This window comes from Chlorocebus sabaeus, chromosome 20, assembly GCF_047675955.1.
Source record: "Chlorocebus sabaeus isolate Y175 chromosome 20, mChlSab1.0.hap1, whole genome shotgun sequence".
In the NCBI taxonomy this organism is placed as follows: domain Eukaryota; kingdom Metazoa; phylum Chordata; class Mammalia; order Primates; family Cercopithecidae; genus Chlorocebus; species Chlorocebus sabaeus.
Window position 1 is genome coordinate 19,561,876 of NC_132923.1, and position 21,133 is coordinate 19,583,008.

Sequence of the window (21,133 nt, forward strand, 5' to 3'; positions counted from 1 at the left end):
ACACAAATTTTGTTTGTTTTTTAAAATGACTTGTAAAGAACAATCCTAATACATACCTGGTTGCCACTCTTTCAGGGAGAAAAAAAAAGCAAATATACTTAGATGTTCCTTTTGGACCCTTACCTGTATTCTTTCTTGTCCTGTGGCAGAAGCAAACCCTGAAGCTCTACCACAAAGTTCTCATGCAATAAGCAATGAGAAACAGGAATGCTAGAGAAAAGAAAAAAGTTGAAAACATTTTTAGGTCCGGAACAGAGATCAACATCCTAAAGTCAAACCAAAACTATGGGCTATTACATCAAGAATCTATGGATAACCTCTACTGGGTTTGTAATTCCCACTCATTATCATGGCTGTGGGCATTCCTTTGGGGAAGGGGTCCCTAGCTTTCATCTTTACCCACTTTCTCAAATAAAGCATAACTATTTCTTGATGACTCAACAGTTTAAAATTACACTGCACTGTATAACCTCTACACTGAGATCCCCCTATGAATGACATAATTAGGGCTGGCTGAGGCCCCTTATGAATTTTCCCCAGGCTCTTCCTTCATGCTTTCCCTATAATAACCTGAGAGCTGTCACTTAGTGTTATTCACACGCCTACCTCCAATAATATGTCCTATATGCTTCTTGCTTTGGGTAAGTTTTTTAATCACTCCCAACTTATTATGAAAAAATTTAAATATATATAACATTTGAGAGTAAACAGGTTTGAGTGAAAGTTTAAAGTACTCTCCTATACCTATGGCACTTTTTTTGGCCTATATTTTGGTTATCAGATATATTCCAAATAAATCAAGTTTATCAAATAATTGTCTTCAAATACCACTGTACTAGTTTGCATAGCAAAGCATTTGTGTAGATGGGACCTAAATAAGAGTGTTTCTCTTAATGTAAAACCAAATCTTATGCCACCATTAATGCTGAATTCCTGCAAACGTAAAAATGCTTCTATCTCACAAAACTTGACCTGGGTACTATATCTGAGAGGCTCAGTGTAAATCATCTAACTCATGAAACAGAAACATGGGAAGTTAGTGTACATGTTAGTGTACATGTTGAAAGGGCACTTTTCTAATACCAATATCCATTATGTACTTTACATCCGGTACGTGGAAAAATAACTTTTCTCTAACAAGTTCCGCTGAATGGAGAGCAAACGTTTAATGATGTGATGGTAGTTTTAAAATTCACATAGAAAATGTAGACACTTGGTATTGTGAAAACATTAACACTTGACAAACTATTAACTTTCCTCACTTTAGAGAAGATGCTTAACATTTCTGACTCTCTCCTCCCACCTCCGCCTCACGAGTATCTGGGACTACAGGCGTGTGATACCACGCCCAATTTTTTTTTTAATTTTTTGTAGAGACGGGGTTTCACCATGTTGCCCAGGCTGGTTTCGAACTCCTAGGCTCAAGCGATTCGCTCGCCTTGGACTCCCAAAGTGCTGGGATCACAGGCCTCACACACCGCGCCAGGCCCTCCGTTGTTTCTTCCAGCGCTAATTTCTTTGAATTATCAATTTCACCATTTAGATGCAGAGACTCCTATTTTAAAATAAAAAGGCTAACAACTAATCACTAGAGTGTTTTAAGCTCAAACATTTAAAAAAACAGTCGGGCCTAAAACTAGTGCAAAACACAGATAAATTATTTTCCACCATGTCTGCTGTGTGTCCTTACTCCTTTAAAGGGGGAGGGACTGTCTGAGCAGGAGATGGGAGTGGTTAAGTCCTGTCAGGTGAATAGAAACCCAGAGCTGGAAAACACCGAATCTTCAATTTTACAGGTAGGGAAACCATCGGCCCAGAGAGGGAGAGTAACCAGCCTCGGGTCACACAGCCAGAATTAGCTGGGCGTCTTCCGAACACGCCACGCTGCCCTGGGATCACCAACTGCTTAAAGGGTCCTGACACCGCAGACCAGGGCCCCACCACTCCTCGTCCCTGTGGCCCCCGACAGCGGGGAGCCAACAGCTCCTCTCGGGAGGCCCTGGGCAGCCACAGGGAGTGGGGCCCAGGTCGAGACCTACTCGGTGGCCTGCACGAAGCTGCACGTGTCTGCCCGGCACACGTAGAAGCTCTTTCCTTTATTCGGGCCATCGCGGACGCCGGTCTTAAGAAAGCAGAAAGTCCCTGAAGAGAGAAGAAAGTGAACCACGATTACGCCACGCTAAATTAACAGGTCCCAGGGGACGCTGAGACCCTGGCCCCTTACCGTGCTCCGGACATCTAACTACTTCCATCTCGCTGCGTCCCCCAAGTTCCACAAGGCCCCGCCCCAAATTCTGCTTCCGCCTTTTACTCCGCCCTCTTTGTTCAGGAACCAACCATCACTCAGCTCTTGCAGTCTTAATCCCGCCCATAATTCTCCGCCCTTGGCCTTCACCCATCCTACCCGCTATCAGCCAATCATATAAGAACTTCGCTCACCTCCAACCAATCACAGCCGCCCTCAGGTGTGGCGCGCGCCGAAATCAAATACGAAGCGAGCGGACGTGGAGGACCCGGCATTTGCTGGCTGGGGCGTGGCTGAGGCTGGGGAGAAACTTAGAAGGCGGCGGGGCTTTCGGAGGAAAGGAATCTTGGATTTGCAGGTCTTGGAAGAGGGAAGGGCAGCTCTTGTTTACGTTTAAAACCGAGAGGCGGCCCTAGGGGTAGCGCCAATTAGCAGGCGCTGAAAGGCCCTGGCTTCGCGGGCGTCTCTGAGCCAGGCTGGCGCTCGTGCGCACTGGGCTCCTCGCTCAGTCGCTGGCGGAGAGGCCGGGGGAAGCCGCAGCTGCAGGCGGAGCCGCGAGATTTGCGGTGCAGGAGCCGGAGCGGCCGGGGTGATGGGAAGTCCTTGGAAACTGCTGCGGGAACTGAAAAGGCTCTCATAGGCAGGTACAAAGTCTTCTCTAGGACCCCCCCCCGACAACAATGCTTTAAGTTTGCCTTGTGCTTTAGATTTCACAAAGTGCTTACACATACACGGCTCTCCTCACTCAACCTGGTGAGATGGGTAGCATTTTATGGAAGATCCTGAGACTCAAATTTGAGAGACTCACCCAAGGTCAAAGAGTTGGCGAGTGGGCTGGTCCGTGGACAGGTGCGCGGGTCTCAGCGCCATTTGGCCCGCGCAGCTGCTACCTGTGTGTACTGGACGTTCTCTAGGCTCGCCCAGAGTGGAAGCCCCGAGTTACCAGCCTCAAGGTGGAAACCACGGAAGGGGAAATAGATGACTTTTGGTGAAGGCGAATTTTGCTTTATCATTTTGTATTGTCAAACTTTTTTTTACTAATATATTTTTGTAATTTTGAAAGTGGAAGATGAGGTTAAATAGAAGAAAGGGGACAGTTCCCTTCTATTTAGCTTCATCCTCGATTTTTAAAATTTGAAGTTGTAATCAAAACTATTAGTAAACAAAAAGAGAGGAATAGATACCAGATTTATTGCAATAGAAATAGTTTCATATTGCAGCTATTGAGGACCATATGTCCCAGACATATGGTGTGGCACCTGCACTGTTCTTATGGGGGCCGTAGAACAGAAAATCTGTAATGTCTAGGAAATCTGGGCGATGTGATAAACGTACATCTTATGGGGATCCAGAGGAAGGGAGACAAACCTGAGGCATCATTTATTAATTAAACAGTACTTGTTAAATAGCTTTTTTATGTCCGATGTGGACTACGTGCTTGAGAAATGTAAAATTTATTCATTTACACACACAAAGTTTGAAACAACTATTCTAACCACAAGAAACTTACTCAGTATTTTGAGGAGACTGAACTAGTGCATATTGAACACTTACATAAAAATATAAAATAGTATTTAAATGTCAAAATGAATGGAGTTATTAGCAACTCTCCAGGACTAGAGAAAAATGGAATTTCCAAAGTGGAGTTCATTTATACATAACTACCCTTCTGAAACTTAGATGAACTTAGAGATAAGATAGGAACAAAAAACAGGTAGAGGCATTTTCATTATTCCGAGATTGTTATTCTTGCAATTGATGTATTTGTACGTGTTTAATAGATGCTGTATTGGAGGTAGTACACCATGAATACAGGATTTGCAGAAAGAGGGGCATGATAATTAATTATTTCTTGAATAATTTTTAAAATAAGGCAAAATCGGGTCCTCTTAAATATCCCATTAAGGAAGAAGCACCTTCTCTGCAAGTACCCAAGTCAGTATCTCCAGTCCAACCCTGCAAAAGTGTGCACAGCCAAATCACAAACGGGGAATATTTCTTCCATAAATTTAAAATATACTAGATAAAAATGTTAAGTCTCTGGGCAACTTATTCCACCTCATCATATTTAAAAGATTGAAAAAAATAAGTTTGAGATTGGATGAAAGATGGTCATAACTGGAAATATTTTTAAAATTAATTTTTATGCCTGTTGAGTGTGGTGGTGGGCACCTGGGTTCGTGGCTACTCAGAAGGCTGAGGTGGGAGGATGGCTTGAGCCCACAAGTTCGAGGCTGCAGTGAGCTGTGATTGTGCCACGCACTCTAGCCTTGGTGACAGAGTGAGACCCTGTCTCTTAAAAAAAAAATAAAAACTTATGCCTATTGAAATAAACTATAATGAATTATACAATATACACTTTTCAAAATACATACATGTATTGGTGTATGTGTATTATTTTTATTCTTAATTTATATTTTAAATTTGTATTTTTTTTTTTTTTTTTTTTTTTTTTGATACGGAGTCTCGCTCTGTCGCCCGGGCTGGAGTGCAGTGGCCGGATCTCAGCTCACTGCAAGCTCCGCCTCCCGAGTTTAAGCCATTCTCCTGCTTCAGCCTCCCGAGTAGCTGGGACGACAGGCGACCGCCACCTCGCCCGGCTAGTTTGTGTGTGTGTGTGTGTGTGTTTTTAGTAGACACGGGGTTTCACCGGGTTAGCCAGGATGGTCTCGATTTCCTGACCTCGTGTTCCGCTCGTCTCGGCCTCCCAAAATGCTGGGATTACAGGCTTGAGCCACCGCGCCCGTCCAAATTTGTATTCTTAATTAGCCTACAGACCCCTGGAGGGACCCTTGGGAGAATGTGCTTTATGGATCTCTATTTTGAGTAAAGTTTAGAGTTTGTTTTTCCTTAAAGCTTGATTTATTCAAAATAATGTCTAGGCTGGGTCCTAGATTTAGATGGTTTAAAATGCACAGGTTAATTATCCAATAAATTTTTCAGTATGGAGCTGGTCAAAAGCAAAGTATATGTTGGAATTGTTCTAAAACTGGACTGTGGTAATGGGTGCACAATTGATTAAATTTACTATACTCATCGAATTTTACACTTTAAATAGGTGAATTCTGTGACATCTAAATTATACCTTAATAAAGCTGTTTTAAAAACTAAGTAATGCCAGAACATCTATCTGCTGCATGGAAAGTAATAACTAAAATTAGTCATCTAGATATGTTGGCATCCTAAGGAAATATCCTAATGGGTGAAGAAATAAAGTGGTAGTAGAAACCCTTCAGTTACAGAAGAAAACTAGTTCTCTGACCTGTGAAATATTGAATAAAATCTAGGGTGGGCCAGGCAAGGTGGCTCATATGTATAATCTCAGCACTTTGGGAGGCTGACGCAGGTAGATCGCTTGAATCCAGGAGTTTGGGACCAGCCTGGGCAACATGGTGAAACTCCATCTAATACAAAAATACAAAAATTATCCGGGCTTGGTGGAGCGTGCCTGTGGTCCCAGCTACTTGGGAGGCTGAGTTGGGAGGATCACCTGAGCCCAGGGAGGTTGAAGCTTCTGTGAGCCATGATTGAACTACTGTGCTCCCGCCTAGTACAGACACTCATTTTGTTTTTATTTATTTTTCTTTTCTTTTTTGAGATAGTGTCTTGCTCTGCCACCAACTGGAGTACAGTGGTGTAATCATAGCTCACTGTAGCCTCAACCTCTGGAGCTTAAGCAATCCTCCCACCTCAGCCTCTGGAGTAGCTGGGACCACAGGTATGTGCTGCCACACCTAACTAATTTTTTGATTCTTTGATTTCTTTTTTTTTTTTTTTTTTTTTTTTTGTAAAGAGGAGGTCTTGCTGTGTTTCCCAGGCTGGTCTCGAACTACTAGGCTCAAGCAGTCTTCCTGCCTCACCCTCCCGAAGTGCTGAGATTACAGGTATGAGCCACCACACCCAGGAACAAGTCCAACCCCACAAAAGCGGGGCTTAATTCTTGGGAAAGTGAAAGAATTATACTTTCTGTGGTCAGCATTGTGCTGACTGGCATACATTAAACATGTCAGACCTCCGTAAGATACCAGTGGTGAGAGGATGAGCTAGAACATTCACCTTTTGACATCTCGGTCACTACCTTATTGTTTTAAAATAATCAGCATTTCCAAGTTTCAAGTGATTTGTAAAATTCCAGCTGCTATGCTTTATTGATTATTTTTTAAATTGTTCAAATTTATTTTTCAAATCAGCGGGTCATTTTAAGAATCATATTTACTTTTCTGAACTTCTGGTGTTTTTGCTTGTTGCTTTGGGATACGATGGGAAGGAGTAACTAATTTTAATTGACAGATAAAGGGTTGTTCCCCATTAGGCACATTCTGAGAGGGAAAGTCATATTCTAACTTTTCCTGAGGTGTGTTCTGAGATAGTACTTGTATATGCATTGTCACATTTAATTGTCACAACTAGCCTAGGGATGGGATTGTTTATCCCCATTTTCAAGATGAAGATACTAAAGTTTAGAGCAGTTAAGGAGCTGACCTTACAGAGCTGCTCCTAAAACTTTGGAACGGGATAGTACCCATGGATTAATTTTGAGCTGGCTCAAAGTCACAAAGCTGACACCAGCCGATCAGGGACTAAAAGCAATTTTTCAAAACTTTCAATCCAGTTCTTGCCACTATAGTATTTTTATAAAGCATAAATTATTCAGCAATACATTCAGATATTTAACCCACACATCGGTAAGCGTTTAGGTATTTGCTGTGGTATACAGACATGGCTAAACAAATCCAAGACAAAAACCAAAAACCCAAGTCCTGCCATTTTCTAAATGACCACTAGGTAGCAGTGTAGTAACATAAAAACCAAACTGAGGCCCACCCTCTTCTGTTTCATTCTTTTTGTTTGAAGATAGGTAATGGTAATTCAATTTCATTTCATTTCATTTCGTGCCTTTCAAATATGACTGTTTTCAACTTGTCCTTTGACATAAGCTCAATCAGGATGATACTGTAATGAGAACAAATGTGGTTATATTTTGTAAAGCCAAGAGACTTTACAAATTCCTTTGTTGTACCAATATTTTTTCAGTATTAGATTCCAAATTTCACTGTTCTTGAAATATTATTCCAAAAGTGGTTCAAAGCAGGCTCTTTATCTTCTTCTTCTTCTTCTTCTTTTTTAATAAATGTGCAATTCTTTATATATATATATAAATGGAGTCTTGCTCTGTCGCCCACAGTGGAGTACAATGTGGGATCTTGGCTCACTGCAACCTCTGCCTCTTGTGTTCAAGTGATTCTCCTGTCTCAGCCTCCTGAGTAGCTGGGATTATAGGCTTGTGCCACCGCACTCAGCTAATTTTTGTATTTTTAGTAGAGATGGGGTTTCATCATTTGGCCAGGCTGTTGAACTCCTGACCTCAGGTGATCTGCTTGCCTTGGGCCCCCAAAGTGCTGGGATTACAGGCTTGAGCCACCACGCCTGGCCACAATTTTTTTTTTTTTTTTTTTTTTTTTTTTTTGAGACAGAGTCTTGCTATGTTGCCAGGCTGGAGTGCAGTGGCATGATCTTGGCTCACTGCAACCTCTGCCTCCTGGGTTCAAGTGATTCTCCTGCCTCAGCCTCCCAAGTAGCTGGGATTACAGGTGCCCGCCACCACGCCTGGCTCATTTTTGTATTTTTAGTAGAGATGGTGTTTCACCATGTTGGCGAGGCTGGTCTCGAACTCCTGAACTCAGGTAATCCACCTACCTCAGCCTCTCAAAGTGCTGGGATTACAGGTGTGAGCTACCACGCCCGGACCACAGTTCACTTTTTAAGTAAATTTATGAACTTGTGCCATCACCACCATAATCCAGTTTTAAAACATTTCTGTCACTCAAAAACTTTCCTCAAAGCTGTGTGTAGTCAATCCCAACTGCCACCCCCAGCTAGTCCCAAGGCAACATCTGATATGCTTTCTGTCTTTATAAGTTTGCCTTTTCTGGACATTTCATATAATAGAGTCATGTAATATGTAGACTCTCGCCTCTGTCTTCTTTCACTTACACTTACACTTTTGAGGTTTATCCATGTTGCACATGTATCAGTATTTCACTCCTTTTTATTGCTGAGTAGTATTCCATTGTGTTCACTCACCAATTGGTGGACATTTAGATCATTTTCCTTTGGAGTTATTAGGAATAGTATTGCTATGAACATTAATGTTAAAGTCTGTTTTGTTTTTGTTTTTGTTTTTGTTTTAAATGGAGTGTTGCTCTGTCGCCCAGGCTGGAGTGCAGTGGCGCGATCTCAGCTCACTGCAACCTCCGCCTCCTAGGTTCAAATGATTCTCCTGCCTCAGCCTCCCAAGTAGCTGGGATTATAGGCTTGAGCCACCATGTCCAGCTAATTTTTATATTTTTAGTAGAGATGGGGTTTCACCATGTTGGCCAAGCTGGTCTCAAACTCCTGACCTCAGGTGATCTCTCTGTCTCAGCTTCCCTAAGTGCTGGGATTACAGGCATGAGCCACCACACCTGGCCTAACGTTAAAGTCTTTATATGAACATATGCTTTCATTTCTCTTTGGCAGATAACCTATGAGTGGAATTGCTAGGTCATATGGTTAGTTTGTTTAACTTTTTAAGAAATTGCCAAACCACTTTCTGAAGTGGCTATACCATTTTATATTTCCACCAGCCACATATGAGGGTTCCCAGTTCTTCACGTCCTCAACAATGCTTGTTATTATGTGCCTTTTTTAGTAGGTGTGAAGTGGTATCTGATTTTGTTTTTAAATTTGGATTTTTCTATTGATGTGGCACTCTTTTTCATGTGCTTTTTAGCCATCATCTTCCTCTTTTTAAATGGTCTTGAAAGTCTCTTTAACGTTTGTATGGAACTTAAACCTAAGTTAAAATGACATTAATTGTTATTAATACAAAGAGATGAAAGACATAGTAATCGTTTGTATAATGTTAAGTAACAAACATTATACTATTTACTATGACTATAGTCATGTCAAATTTTTTTTTTTTTTTTTTTTTTTTTTGAGACAGGGTCTCACTCAGTCCCTCAGGCTGGAAGTGGTGCGATCTCAGCTCACAGCAGCCTCCATCTCCCAGGCTCCAATAGTCTTCCCACTCCAGCCTCCCAAGTAACTGGGACTACCAGAGCACACCACCACAGCTGGCTAATTTTTGTATTTTTTGTAGAGACAAGGTTTCACTATGTTGCCCAGGCTGGTCTCAAACTCCTGAGCTCAAGCAATCTGCCATGTTGGCCTCCCAAAGGGCTGGGATCATAGGTGTGCGCCATCGCACCTGACATGAAAAATATGTTTAGTCACAACAAACTATTAACTTTCAAGACTGCATATTGTATGATTCCATTTATATACCTCTGGGAGGTTGGGTGGGGAGATTGGTGCAGTTTTTATTTCTACAACTAGCATGTATTGCTCTGATTTTTAAAATCCAATAAAGATACTAAATGCAAACACATAGAAAACAATAACAAAGAGAATGTACCACAATAATAATAACAATGCTTATTTAAGATGGTAGGATTATTGGTGTTCTTTTCTTCTCCCATTGTTTTATATGGCGTATAATGTTATTATACTATCAGCAGTAGAGTGGTCATAGGCGCCACGTCTCTGTACCTTCATCAGAACACCTCTTAAACTTGCCTAGTTCTCATCCTAGCTATTCAATCCTAACCTTCCTCTAATTAATCCTTTCTTGTATTTTCTTCATGCCCTCCTACCCAATTTTTTGGTATCTAATTCAAGTTTTATACCAAGCTGTTTTTTCCCTCTTCCCCTTAACCCTATACTAGTTATTCTACTTAATTCTAACCTTCTTCTCAACCCTTATTGCTCATTTGTTCCCTAAAACCTTCGCCGCTTTACACATTCAAGACAACCTTGAGCCTCAAGGCCTCCACTGGTTGTGTACTTGTTTTCTGGTGGCCACACTGAGTTGTATTTCTTTCTTTCTTTTTTTTTTCCCCCTAGTTTTTTGAGACAGAGTCTCACTCTGTCGCCCAGGCTGGAATGCAGTGGTGTGATCTCGGTTCACTACAATCTTCACCTCCCAGGCTTCAGCAATTCCGCCTCAGCCTCCCGAGTAGCTGGGATTATAGGCGCATGCCACGATGCCTGGCTCATTTTTGTATTTTTAGTAGAGACGGGGCTTCACCATGTTAGCCAGGCTGGTCTGGAACTCCCGGCCTCAAGTGATCGCCCACCTTGACCTCCCAGCGTGCTGGGACTACAGGCGTGAGCCACTGCATCCGGCCTCTTTTTGTTTGTTTTGTTTTGTTTTCTTTTTGTTTCTGAGTTGCATTTCTTCTGGAAAGCAACAAATGACACTGAGGTGGATTCCAGGTTCTCAAGTTGAGCATAGACAATACTATCCAATGCTCCGAAGACTTTTGCCATGAAGTTTGTGAGCCTCCTTGGATGCTGGGATCTTAGTAGCTGAGAAAACTCTGGCAGAGTTCTTCCTGGTTCTCCCTCCTTTTCCTTTCTGAGTTAACCTGGGAGCCAGAGCAGAGCAGCCTCTGGTTTTTGCGCTATTTTTTAGTATGAAAATGGCCTTAAAGAACTCATCAACCTTTTAAAACATGAATCAGGTTCTGTTACTCTGCTTATAACTCTTCAGTGACTTTCTATTACACTTAGAGAAAAAGGTGAAGTCATCCTTTTGGTTCCTATGGGCACGGCATGATCTGGCCCTACCTGCTTCCCCTCTCACAGACAGCCATCCCACTCCCCACCCATTATATTGCAGCTGCCCTAACCTGTTTTCTGTTCCTCAGTGTGCCAAGCTTCATATTACCCTAAGGCCTGCGTTTATATTGTGCTTTCTGCCTGGAATGCTTTCCTCAGTTCTTTAAAACCTTAGCCCTTCATCCTTAGGTCTCAGCAAGCACCATCTCAGTGAGACTTGCCCTGACTACTTTATCTACAAAGGTTCTTCCTTGTTCTCTCTCAGTGCCCGGTTTGCTTTCCACATAACATTTATTTCATAGTTGTCTGTTGACTTGTTCATTGTCTGTCTTCCCCATAGACTATACATGTAAGTGCCCAAAAAGCAGGGACTTATTTCTGTTTGCCTCACTAATCACTGTATACACAGCATGTAAACATTGCGTACGTATCTGTGAAATGGAATGGATGAAATCACAGGGTAGAAGGAACCCTAAAGCCACTTAATGTGTCCTCCCAAATCCCTTCCACAGCATCCCTAATGGATTCAGCATAGAAACTTCTGTTTATAACAAGTTCGCTTTGAGTGTGTCAAAATGTCAGTTAATTCTAATGCATATTGAGCAGAAATCTTTCTGTCTGAAACTTCTACTTTCTTGTCATCTGGAGTTAAACAAAATACACCCGATCCATTTTTACATCACTTTAAAATATATGAATATGACTATTTCATCCTCTCTGCCCTTCACATGCGTTCTCTTTCCCCAGAGAAACTCGTCCAACTGCATCAATTACTTTTCTCCCCCCGACACCCCCTCACCAGTATTTTGTTTTTTCTTTTTTGAGACAGTCTCGCTCTGTTGCCCAGGCTGGAATGCAGTGGCACGATCTCAGCTCACTGCAACCTCTGCCTCCTGGGTTCAAGCGATTCTCCTACCTCAGCCTCCCGAGTAGCTGGGATTATAGGCACATGCCACCACACCTGGCTAATTTTTGTATTTTTAGTAGAGATGGGGTTTCACCAGTATTTTTTGATGAATGTATGCTTAATTTGAGGCATCCCAAAGAGAATGCACTATGAAAAATACCGTGGGGTAATTATCTCCTTTATTTTGGATATGACATTTTATATTTGCAGTATAAAACTCCAATTTTTTTTCTCTGTTTTTAAATAAATATGTTATGCTAATAATGTATATCAAGTGTGCAATCAACCAAAACCTACTGTTTTCATTTTTCATGCATGAGCTCATCTCCCCTACTTGGTGCACCTAATTGCCTAAACTTAACTATATTTCATGTTAATTTTGATGCATTATTCTAGGTTATCTAGATCTCTTTGAATCCTGTTCCTGTCAACTGACTTATTAGTGCCATCTCCTAATTCTGTGTCAACTGAACACTTGACAAGCCTGCTCTCTTTCCCTTCTTCCAAGTTGCCAATAAAAATGCCCAACAAGGCAGAGTACTTTAGCAAGACCTGGAGAGAGCCCCTCCAGGTAAACATGGCGCCATGGTCTTTACGCCTTGGGTATGGTCATTCACTCAAGCATGCAATCACGTAGTGTGCATGTTGCTCCTCTTGTTCAAAGGCCTTGCTGCAGTTCATGCATACAGATATAGCCGTCCCATGACTTACCAGCCTAGCAGAAAGCAGCATATCAGAAAAGAAAGTGAGTTTAACTTGGCATGGCATTTTCTTTCTTTCTTTTCTTTTTTTTTTTTTTTAGAGACAGAGTCTCACTCTGTCACCCAGGCTGGAGTGCAGTGGCACCATCTCGACTCACTGCAACCTCTGCCTCTGGGTTCAAGTGATTCTCCCGCCTCAGCCTCCTGAGTAGCTGGGATTACAAGTGTGCTCCACCACACCCAGCCAATTTTTGTATTTTTAGTAGAAATGGGGTTTCACTGTGTTGGCCAGGCTGGTCTCGAACTCCTGACCTCAGTTGATTTGCCCGCCTCGGCCTCCCAAAGTGCTGGGATTACAGGCGTGAGCCACCACGCCTAGCCTGGCATGGCATTTTCTTGGTGAGCAGCACAGGAAGCAGCCCAGGGGCCTCAGGGGGGTGGCTCTTCAGAACAGAGGCCCTTGCCTCACACGAGGCTAGTGATTCATTCAGTCACACTACCATCTCCTGCGTCGATTTGCCTCACAACATCTGTCACGTCTCACTTCTTATAGAATCTGTCGCCTCCTTCCTTTCCCTCTTGGTGCTCTCTCAAGGTTTACATGCATTTGGATGAAGGCTAGGAAGGTTCTACGTTGTAAATGAGGGATTTGCTCTGTCTCTCAAGGAGAAGAGGAAGTTGCCTCTTTTGATAAAGATCCAAGGCATCCTCCACTGTCACGTGGTGCAGAAGCAGACATCCCCTTGAAAAGATCTAGCTCCTCTCAGCTCTTCTGTTCCTCTTTAGTACTTTCTTACCCTCCCTTTCAGGCTGAACTTCCACCTAACTCTAAGCAGAAGCTCACACACCTCTTTCCACACACAGTAAGACAGGACTTGTCCTGTCTGCTGTCCCACAGAGACAGTGAGGCCTTGCCTCAGTGTGGTGGGGCTTGCTGCCTCCCCTGGTGTCTGAAGGGTTTCTTCCTGCAAGCACTCAGCCTTCTTCCTTCTCTGTGCCAGCAGTTTCTTCGGGGGCTGTGAGCGCTGCTGGCACGGTGGATCAGAGAGACCCACTTGAGCCCCAGAGCAGAGCTGGGTGGGGCAGAGGCTCGTCAGTTCTTTTTTCTGTGATTTGTTGGCTTTTATTTCTGCCTTCTCGCTTTTATGTGCTAATTGTCGCTTTTTCTTCTCTCTTGTTTCTCTTTTTCTCCTGCTTTCCCCACTTCCTCCCTGCTCAACCCTCCACATTTCTCCTTGAGTTCAGGGCAGACAGAAACAGCATTAATGATCAGCTGTGGAGGAGGAGGTGTCTAGGGTTTCTGTATTCCCACCCAGAGCTCCGCATGCATGTTTAAGCAATCCCTTTCCGTCCTTACACTCTTTCATGATGACACCATTTCTGACACTTCAGTGATCACCTATTTCTGATGGAAGAGCTGGAGCATTGCTAAGTGGCAGTTGGGGAAATTCTACTCAGTTCACTTGACTGGTTTTGCTCTTGAGTTGTACATCCTCCTACCTAAGTGTATACATGCACAATAAAAAATGCCAAACATGTAGCACTCAGATAACTTACTCCGTCTGAACTATGTTAACAGACATGAAGAGTGCACACCTTGGACAGGACAAACCACAGTCCAGTTCATTAATTATGCTGTCAATTTGGCTATAGTCTGAATGATGTTTCCCACAATTCATATATTGAAGTCCTTAGCCCCCAGTGCGATGGTATTTGGAGATGGAGGCTTTGGGAGATAATTAGGTTTAGATGAGGTCATGAGGATGGGCCCTTCATGATGGTATTAGCGCCCTTCTAAGAAGAGACCAGAGAGCTTGCCCTCTTTGCTATGCCATGCGACTACACAATGAGAAGGTGGCTTGTCTACAAGCCAGAAAGAGAGTCCTCACCAAAATCCACATCATCTGGCACTTTGACTGGGACTTCCAGCCTCCAGAACTGTGAGAAAATGAGTATCTGTTATTTCAGCCACCCTATCAGTGGTATTTTGTTATGGCAGCCCAAGCAGACTAATACAGATTCCCAAACTAATTATTTGGTATGTTCCATAACAGTTGTTTTCCAAATGTGCCATTTGCACTCAAATCTACATGTAAATTGAAACAGGTAATTAACATAGGTAAAATGTACCTCAGAATAGGAGTCTCTGGTGATTCCATTTCTCATTAATTCCCATATACTATATATCTTCACTTGGAACTCTTGGATTAAACTACCCTGGCTTTGCATTTAACTGTAAAGCACTCAGATAATTCTATCCACATGCTCCTCTGTTCACACTGCCTTGATATCTTGACTTCTGAAACTTTATACTTACCTATGCCTTAAATTATCCTTTTGAGCTGAGAACCCAAGCAATGATCCTATCTCGTGGCAAAACCCATGCTTGCATTCTGTTTCCACATCCTGTTCTACTAGTGTGCTAAGAATTAAGAAGTAAAATGCAGGTATCTCGTTTTCTTTTCAGGAATAGGAAGAATTAAAATGGCTAGCTTGTTAAGAATGATGATGACACCTAACATGGGTTCTGACTCCCACACATGTAGATCTCATTTAATCCTCGTAGTCAACTCTGTGAAGTAATGGGTATTATCCCCATTCTATGGATGGAGAAACTGAGGCAAAGCAAGATTAACTGGCAAAGATCACACAGCTAGTCAGAGTTTGAACCCAGGTGGTCTGAATCCAGAGCACACATTCCTGAGTATTAATTTATTGAATGTATTCATTTGGCACACCATCTAAAAGCAAAAAAATCTAAGTAGAGGAGTGTAAGAGATAGTAGTTAGTGGCTTCAATTTCATCTCATTGATTGAGGGCTCATATATTTACTGTTTCTTTTGTATGGAAAGACTACGATTAAATCCAGAGTTGCCATTGAGCCTTCTGTTGCCAGGTGGAAAATCTACTGGTTTACTGCATTTGAATGATCCACATTTAATCCTAACAATGCCTTTCCTCAATCAATAAAAGAACTTCAAGGGAAATATTTGGACACCTATGTGTGTTAGGAGCTAATGTTGGGCTGAGCCAGTAACCTTTATTTGATATTGAAGCAAAGCCCAGTTACTTTAGACTCCTGTAACACCACTCAATGTTTTGCTTCAATGTTTTCTGTTTGTTTTGTTCTGTTCTGTTCTGTTTTTTTTCCTACACCAGCAGCCCCATCTGTCAATTTTAGGGCTAGAAGGTATTTGGCCCATGCTTAGAGAATACAGGCCCTTCTGACATCAGCACCCTTTTATTGGGCTGGTCACATCTTGGGCATTAAGAACAGAAGAACCCTCATTTTCCTGCTGTCGGCAGAGTGGTACAAATAGCTGCTGTCAGACAGACCATTAAACAATACAAAGATTCCCTAAAGACAGACTTAAGAACTTGTAGCATCTGCCTTCAGTCAGGAGAGACCATAACAAAACATGCTCTTATGTATCTATTTGAACAGCATCAGAAGGCAGCACAGAGTGGTCACTCAGTCAACATGTGTTGGGCTGAATGGAAATCTGTCGGAACCAGAGCAAAGAGTGCAAAGGGGTCCCTGCTCCCCAAGTCCAAATTTATCCCCCGCTTTCAGAACACGCTAGCACTTAGAGACTCTGTGACAACACGAGCACCTAGTATTGTGTTCTGTCCCAGTGGTCCTCTCATGACCTTATGTTTACAGATCTTTGCCCATAATGAAATGGTAGAATCTTTATGACTTGAGGAGTCTACTGTGATAGAAAGATCATTGCTTTTGGAATCAAAGCATCCGGGCTTGATGATCATGATCTTTAATGCCACTTAATGATCATGATATTTAACTGCTTTTTCCTGATTTATGGTTATGATGGCTAATTTTATGTGTCTATTTGACTGTGCTAGGGAATGCCCAGATAGCTGGTAAAGTATTATTTTTGGTTATATCAGTGAGGATACCTCACCGATGTGGAGAGGACATCCTCCAGTTTGTTGGGGGCCTAAATAGAACAAAAAGACAGACAAAGGGCAAATTCTCTCTCTGTTCTTTATCTGGGACATCCATTTTCTTTCTGCTGCCTTTGGAGCTCCTTGCTCTTGGGCCTTCAGGCTCCAGGACTTATATCCCCTCCCCACTCAGTTCTCAGGCTTTCTGCCTCAGACTGGGAGTTACATCATCAACTCGCCTGGTTCTCAGGCCTTCAGACAGACTGAATTACACCACCAGCTGTCTTGGTTCTCCAGCATGCAGATGGCATATCGTGGGGCTTCTTGGCCTCCATAATTGTGTGAGACAATTCCCAGAATAAATCTCCTCTTATATATCTATACATAGCCTAACAATATTCTATTGTTTCTGTTTCTCTGGAGAACCCTGATGAATACAATGGTTTAATCTTGGCTTCTTGACAATATTGTCGTAAGGATTCAATCCTTATAACACATGATGGCTGCTCAATAAAGTAAACCTTAACTCCTTTCTCCTTTCTTTGTTGAAGGAAGAAACAATGTCAGTCATTTCTGCCTGCCTACCTCCTGATGTATGTTTTGGCACATACTAAGTACCAGAAAAATGCTCGTTGAATACATAAATCTTACAATTTCCCGTCTATATTAAAACTCCTTATTCTATATTGATCATCTGTTTGGTTCTCAACTACTTTTTGAAAGAAAAATGCTTTAAAAAAACCCTCAGGTTTAAATTATTTACATATAATAAGTTATGTGTTATTAATAAGTTATATGTTATTGAGTTATTTGCATACAAAAAATACTCAAATCTTAAAAAGACAGCTCAATGAATTTTTACATATGTATACACCCATGAAACCACAACCTAGATCAAAAAAGAGAACATTTCAGTTACCCCAGAAGGTTCCTTCGTGCTACTTCTCCGTTAATACTTGCTCTGCCAGTGAAAATCCTTATTCTGACTTCTGTCACCATAGATTAGTTTTGCTGGTTCTTGAATTTTGTACTTTTTGTGTCTGTCTTCTTTCACTCAACAAATGCTGTGAGATTCATTCGTGCTGTCATGTATGTCAGTAGTTTGTTCATTTTTATTACTGTGTAGTATTCTGTGATATGTAGAAACTATAATTTATTCATTCACCTATCAATAAACAAGGGGATTGTTTCTAGTTTTTAGGAATGGTGAATAAAGCTTGTATATGTCATTTGGTGGACATAAGCATTTATTTCTCTTGGGAAAATGCTAGTAGTGGAATTGTAGGTCGTAAAGTAGGTATATGTTTAGCTTTATTAGAAACTACCAAACTAGTTTACAAAATACTTGAATACATTTACCCTCCCACCTGCAATGCACTCTATTTCTAGTTGCTCCAAATTCTTACCATTGTTTGTTATTGTCAGTCTTTTATATTTTCTATCCTGGTATATGAATAAAGTTATCTCACTTTTAATTTTCATTTTTCTCATGAGTAATGACATTGAACATCTTTCATATGTTGTGGCTGAGGAGCTGTACCACTCATATCTCCTTTAAAGGGAGCCTGCTGCAAAGACCATAGCTAATTGACAACCTCCAGCATCCAGATCTTCAAATGTTTATGCTAAGGCCACATTTCCCCTGGGCTGCTCCCCGCCAAGGACTAAGCATGGCAGAGCTACTAGAGCTGGGCAATGTCTGCCCCATGGAGTACTTCTTCAATAAGCAAGCTTTGCTCAGAGACTCCTTATCAGCTTGACCCAGATTATCTCAGAACTGCTGTGCAATCTGAAGCTTTTCTTATGTAATCCTCCTTCCTTCTCTGTTTCCTTTCACAGAAGTCAGACCTGCAGGACAGACAAGGGTTCTTTCCCTCTTCTGCTCCACCCACTTTCTTCTTCACTGGCATTGCCCCCAGTAGATCCCTTTCATGTGTAATCTTGGCATGTGCTTCTCAAAGCACCTGAACTAACAATATGCTTATTGGCGATTCTGAGATCCATGTTCAAGTCTTTTTTCTTTCTTTTTCAAACCATATTTAAATCTTTTGGCCATTTTTAAATTGAGTTCTGTGCTTCTCCTCTTTTAAAATTGATTTATAAAAGTTTGGTATATATTCTGGATATAAGCCTTTGTCAGATATGTTTTATGAATATAATTCTCCCAGTCTGTGATGTAATTGCTATTTTTGGAGACAGAGTCTCTCTCTATCACCCATACTGGAGTGCAGTGGTGTGATGACAGCTCACTGCAGCCTCTACCTTCTGGGCTCAAGCAATCCTCCCATGTCAGCCTCCCAAGTAGCTGGACTGCTGGAACACACCACCAAGCCTGGCTTTTAAATTTTTTTTAACTTTTTTTTGGTAGTAAAGAAGTCTCACTATGTTACCCAGGCTTGTCTTGAACTGCTGGGCTCAAGTGATCCTCCCACCTTAGCCTCCCACAGTGCTGGGATTACAAGCATGAGCCACCATGTCCAGCCATCACTTTCTTAATATTGTCTTTTAATGAACAAAAAAAGTTTAATTTTAATGATGTCCAATGTTTCTATTTTTTTCTCTTATCCTATAACATGAGATAGATGTCAAGGTTTGTTTTCCTCCCATATGAGTATCCAATTACTCTAGCACCATTTATTAGAAAGAGCATCCTTTCCCCACTATAGTAGCACCTATAATGGAAATGTGTATGTGTATCTGTATTTCTAAACTCTATTCTGCTTCTTAGGTTTCCTTGTTTACTTGTGCACCTATTCCACATGGTCTTAATTATTATAGTTTGTAGAATGTTCTGGAGTCTGAAAATATAATTCCTCCAAGTTTTGATTCTTAAATATTGTTTTGTCGATTCTAGATAATTTGTATTTCCATTTAATGCCAAATGAGCTTGTCAATTTCTTTAAAAAACGCTTGAGATTTGCATTATGATTCCATTAAACTACAGTTTCTCAACCTGACACTATTGAAATTTGGGGCCAGACAATTCTTCATAGCTGGGGAGAGCTGCTGTGCTGTTTATTGTAGGATGTTCAGTACTAGACCTGGTCTTCACTCACTGGATGCCAGTAGCACTTCCCAAGTTGTAAAGACATGCCAAAATGTCTCCATAAATTGCCAGATGTCCTCTGGGAGCAAAATTGCCACTCCCTCCCCATGGATAACAACTGCATCAAATCTATAGATCAACTTGGAGAAAACTGACAACTTAATGATATTGAACCTTCTAATCCATGAAAATGGAATCTCTATTTAGTTAGGTCTTCTTTATCTCAGCAAAATATTTTAGTTTTCAATGTAGAGTTTTTGCACATCTTTTGTTGAATTTATTCCAATGCATTTGATATTTTCTGCTATAAATGTAATTTTTAAATTAATTTATCAATTTTTGATTTTTAATATACAAAAATGTAGTGCATTTTTGCTCATTTTTGATCAACATGTTCATCATGTGTTCAGCAACCTTGTCTGGAGACACTTTTGGATTTTTTACAAATATAATCAAGTCACCTGCAAATAAAGAGTTTAACTTCTGTTCTAATCCTTTTACCTTATATTTATTTGTCTTGTTTTTTTGCATTGGCTAGGACCTCCAGTATAATATTCAACAGACATAGTGATAGTTGACATTATCATCTTATTCCTAACTATGGGAGAAAGCATTTAATAGTCCACCATTAAGTATGATATACTTTATCAATTTTAGAAAGTTCCCCTCTATTACTAGTTTACTGAGAAATATTATTAAGAATAAGTGTTAAGTCTGGGCGTGGTGGCTCATGCCTATAATCCCAACACTTTGGGAGGCCAAGACAGGGGATCACTTGAGGCTGGGAATTTGAGACCAGCCTGGCCAACATGGCAAAATCCCATCTCTACTAAAAATATGGATTTAGCCAGGTGTGGTGACACACACCTGTAATCCAAGCTACTCAAGTGGCTAAGGCACAAGAATCCTCCCTTGAACCCAGGAGGCAAAGGTTGCAGTGAGCCAAGATCATGCTACTGCACTCCAGCCTGAGTGACAGGTGACAGAGCAAGAGTCTGTCTAAAAAAAAACAAAAAACAAAAAACAGAAGTATTGAATGTTATTAAATTCTTTTTTTATTGATCTATTGAGATGATTAAGTGTTAATGTACTGATTTACATAGATTAAATTTTAAATGTTAAACCAACCTTGCATTCCCTGTAAGAAATCATGGTTAGTAGTAAGAAATCATGCCCAGTAGTAAATTGTTATTAAATCATGATTGGTTGTGATTTAATGTATTACTGCAGACTGTTGTGGATGGGCAAAGATTTCTTGAACAATACATAAAAACATAACATTCACCTAATTTATGTTATGGATGCCACTACAGTGGGGAAAGAATGCTCTTTTTAAAAATATGGTCCTGGAACAATGGGATAATCATATGGAGCAAAATAAACCATGATATTTATCTCACTTTTATAATGTGGTAAAATATGTAACATAAAATTTACCATTTTCACCATTTTTATGTGTTCATCTCAGTGTGTATTAAGTTCAATCACATTGCTGTGCGGCCATCACCACAATCCATCTCCGGAAGTTTTTTCACCTTCCCAAATTAAAACTGTATAACTCATTAAACAATCATTCCCTATCACCCCTCCCTCAGGCCCAGCAACAACTATTCTAGTTTCTGTCTCTATAAATTGGACTGGTTTAGGTACCTTATATAAGTGGAATC

The 21,133-nt window shown here is 41.1% G+C and overlaps 1 protein-coding gene across 2 annotated transcripts in view; it reads right to left on the minus strand.

Moving 5' to 3' along the window:
• The window catches only part of TTF2 (transcription termination factor 2), a 46,887-nt gene extending 44,570 nt beyond the window's left edge, over positions 1-2,317 (minus strand). For both annotated transcript variants that reach the window (XM_037998043.2, XM_007977423.3), the window contains exons 1-3: positions 2,225-2,317; positions 2,040-2,142; positions 124-210 (exon numbers count right to left, since the gene is read on the minus strand). In XM_037998043.2, coding sequence (XP_037853971.2) covers positions 124-210; positions 2,040-2,142; positions 2,225-2,252 — 218 coding nt within the window. In that variant the 5' untranslated portion in view covers positions 2,253-2,317. The remainder of the gene's footprint in view (positions 1-123; positions 211-2,039; positions 2,143-2,224) is intronic.
• Positions 2,318-21,133: the final 18,816 nt, after the last annotated feature.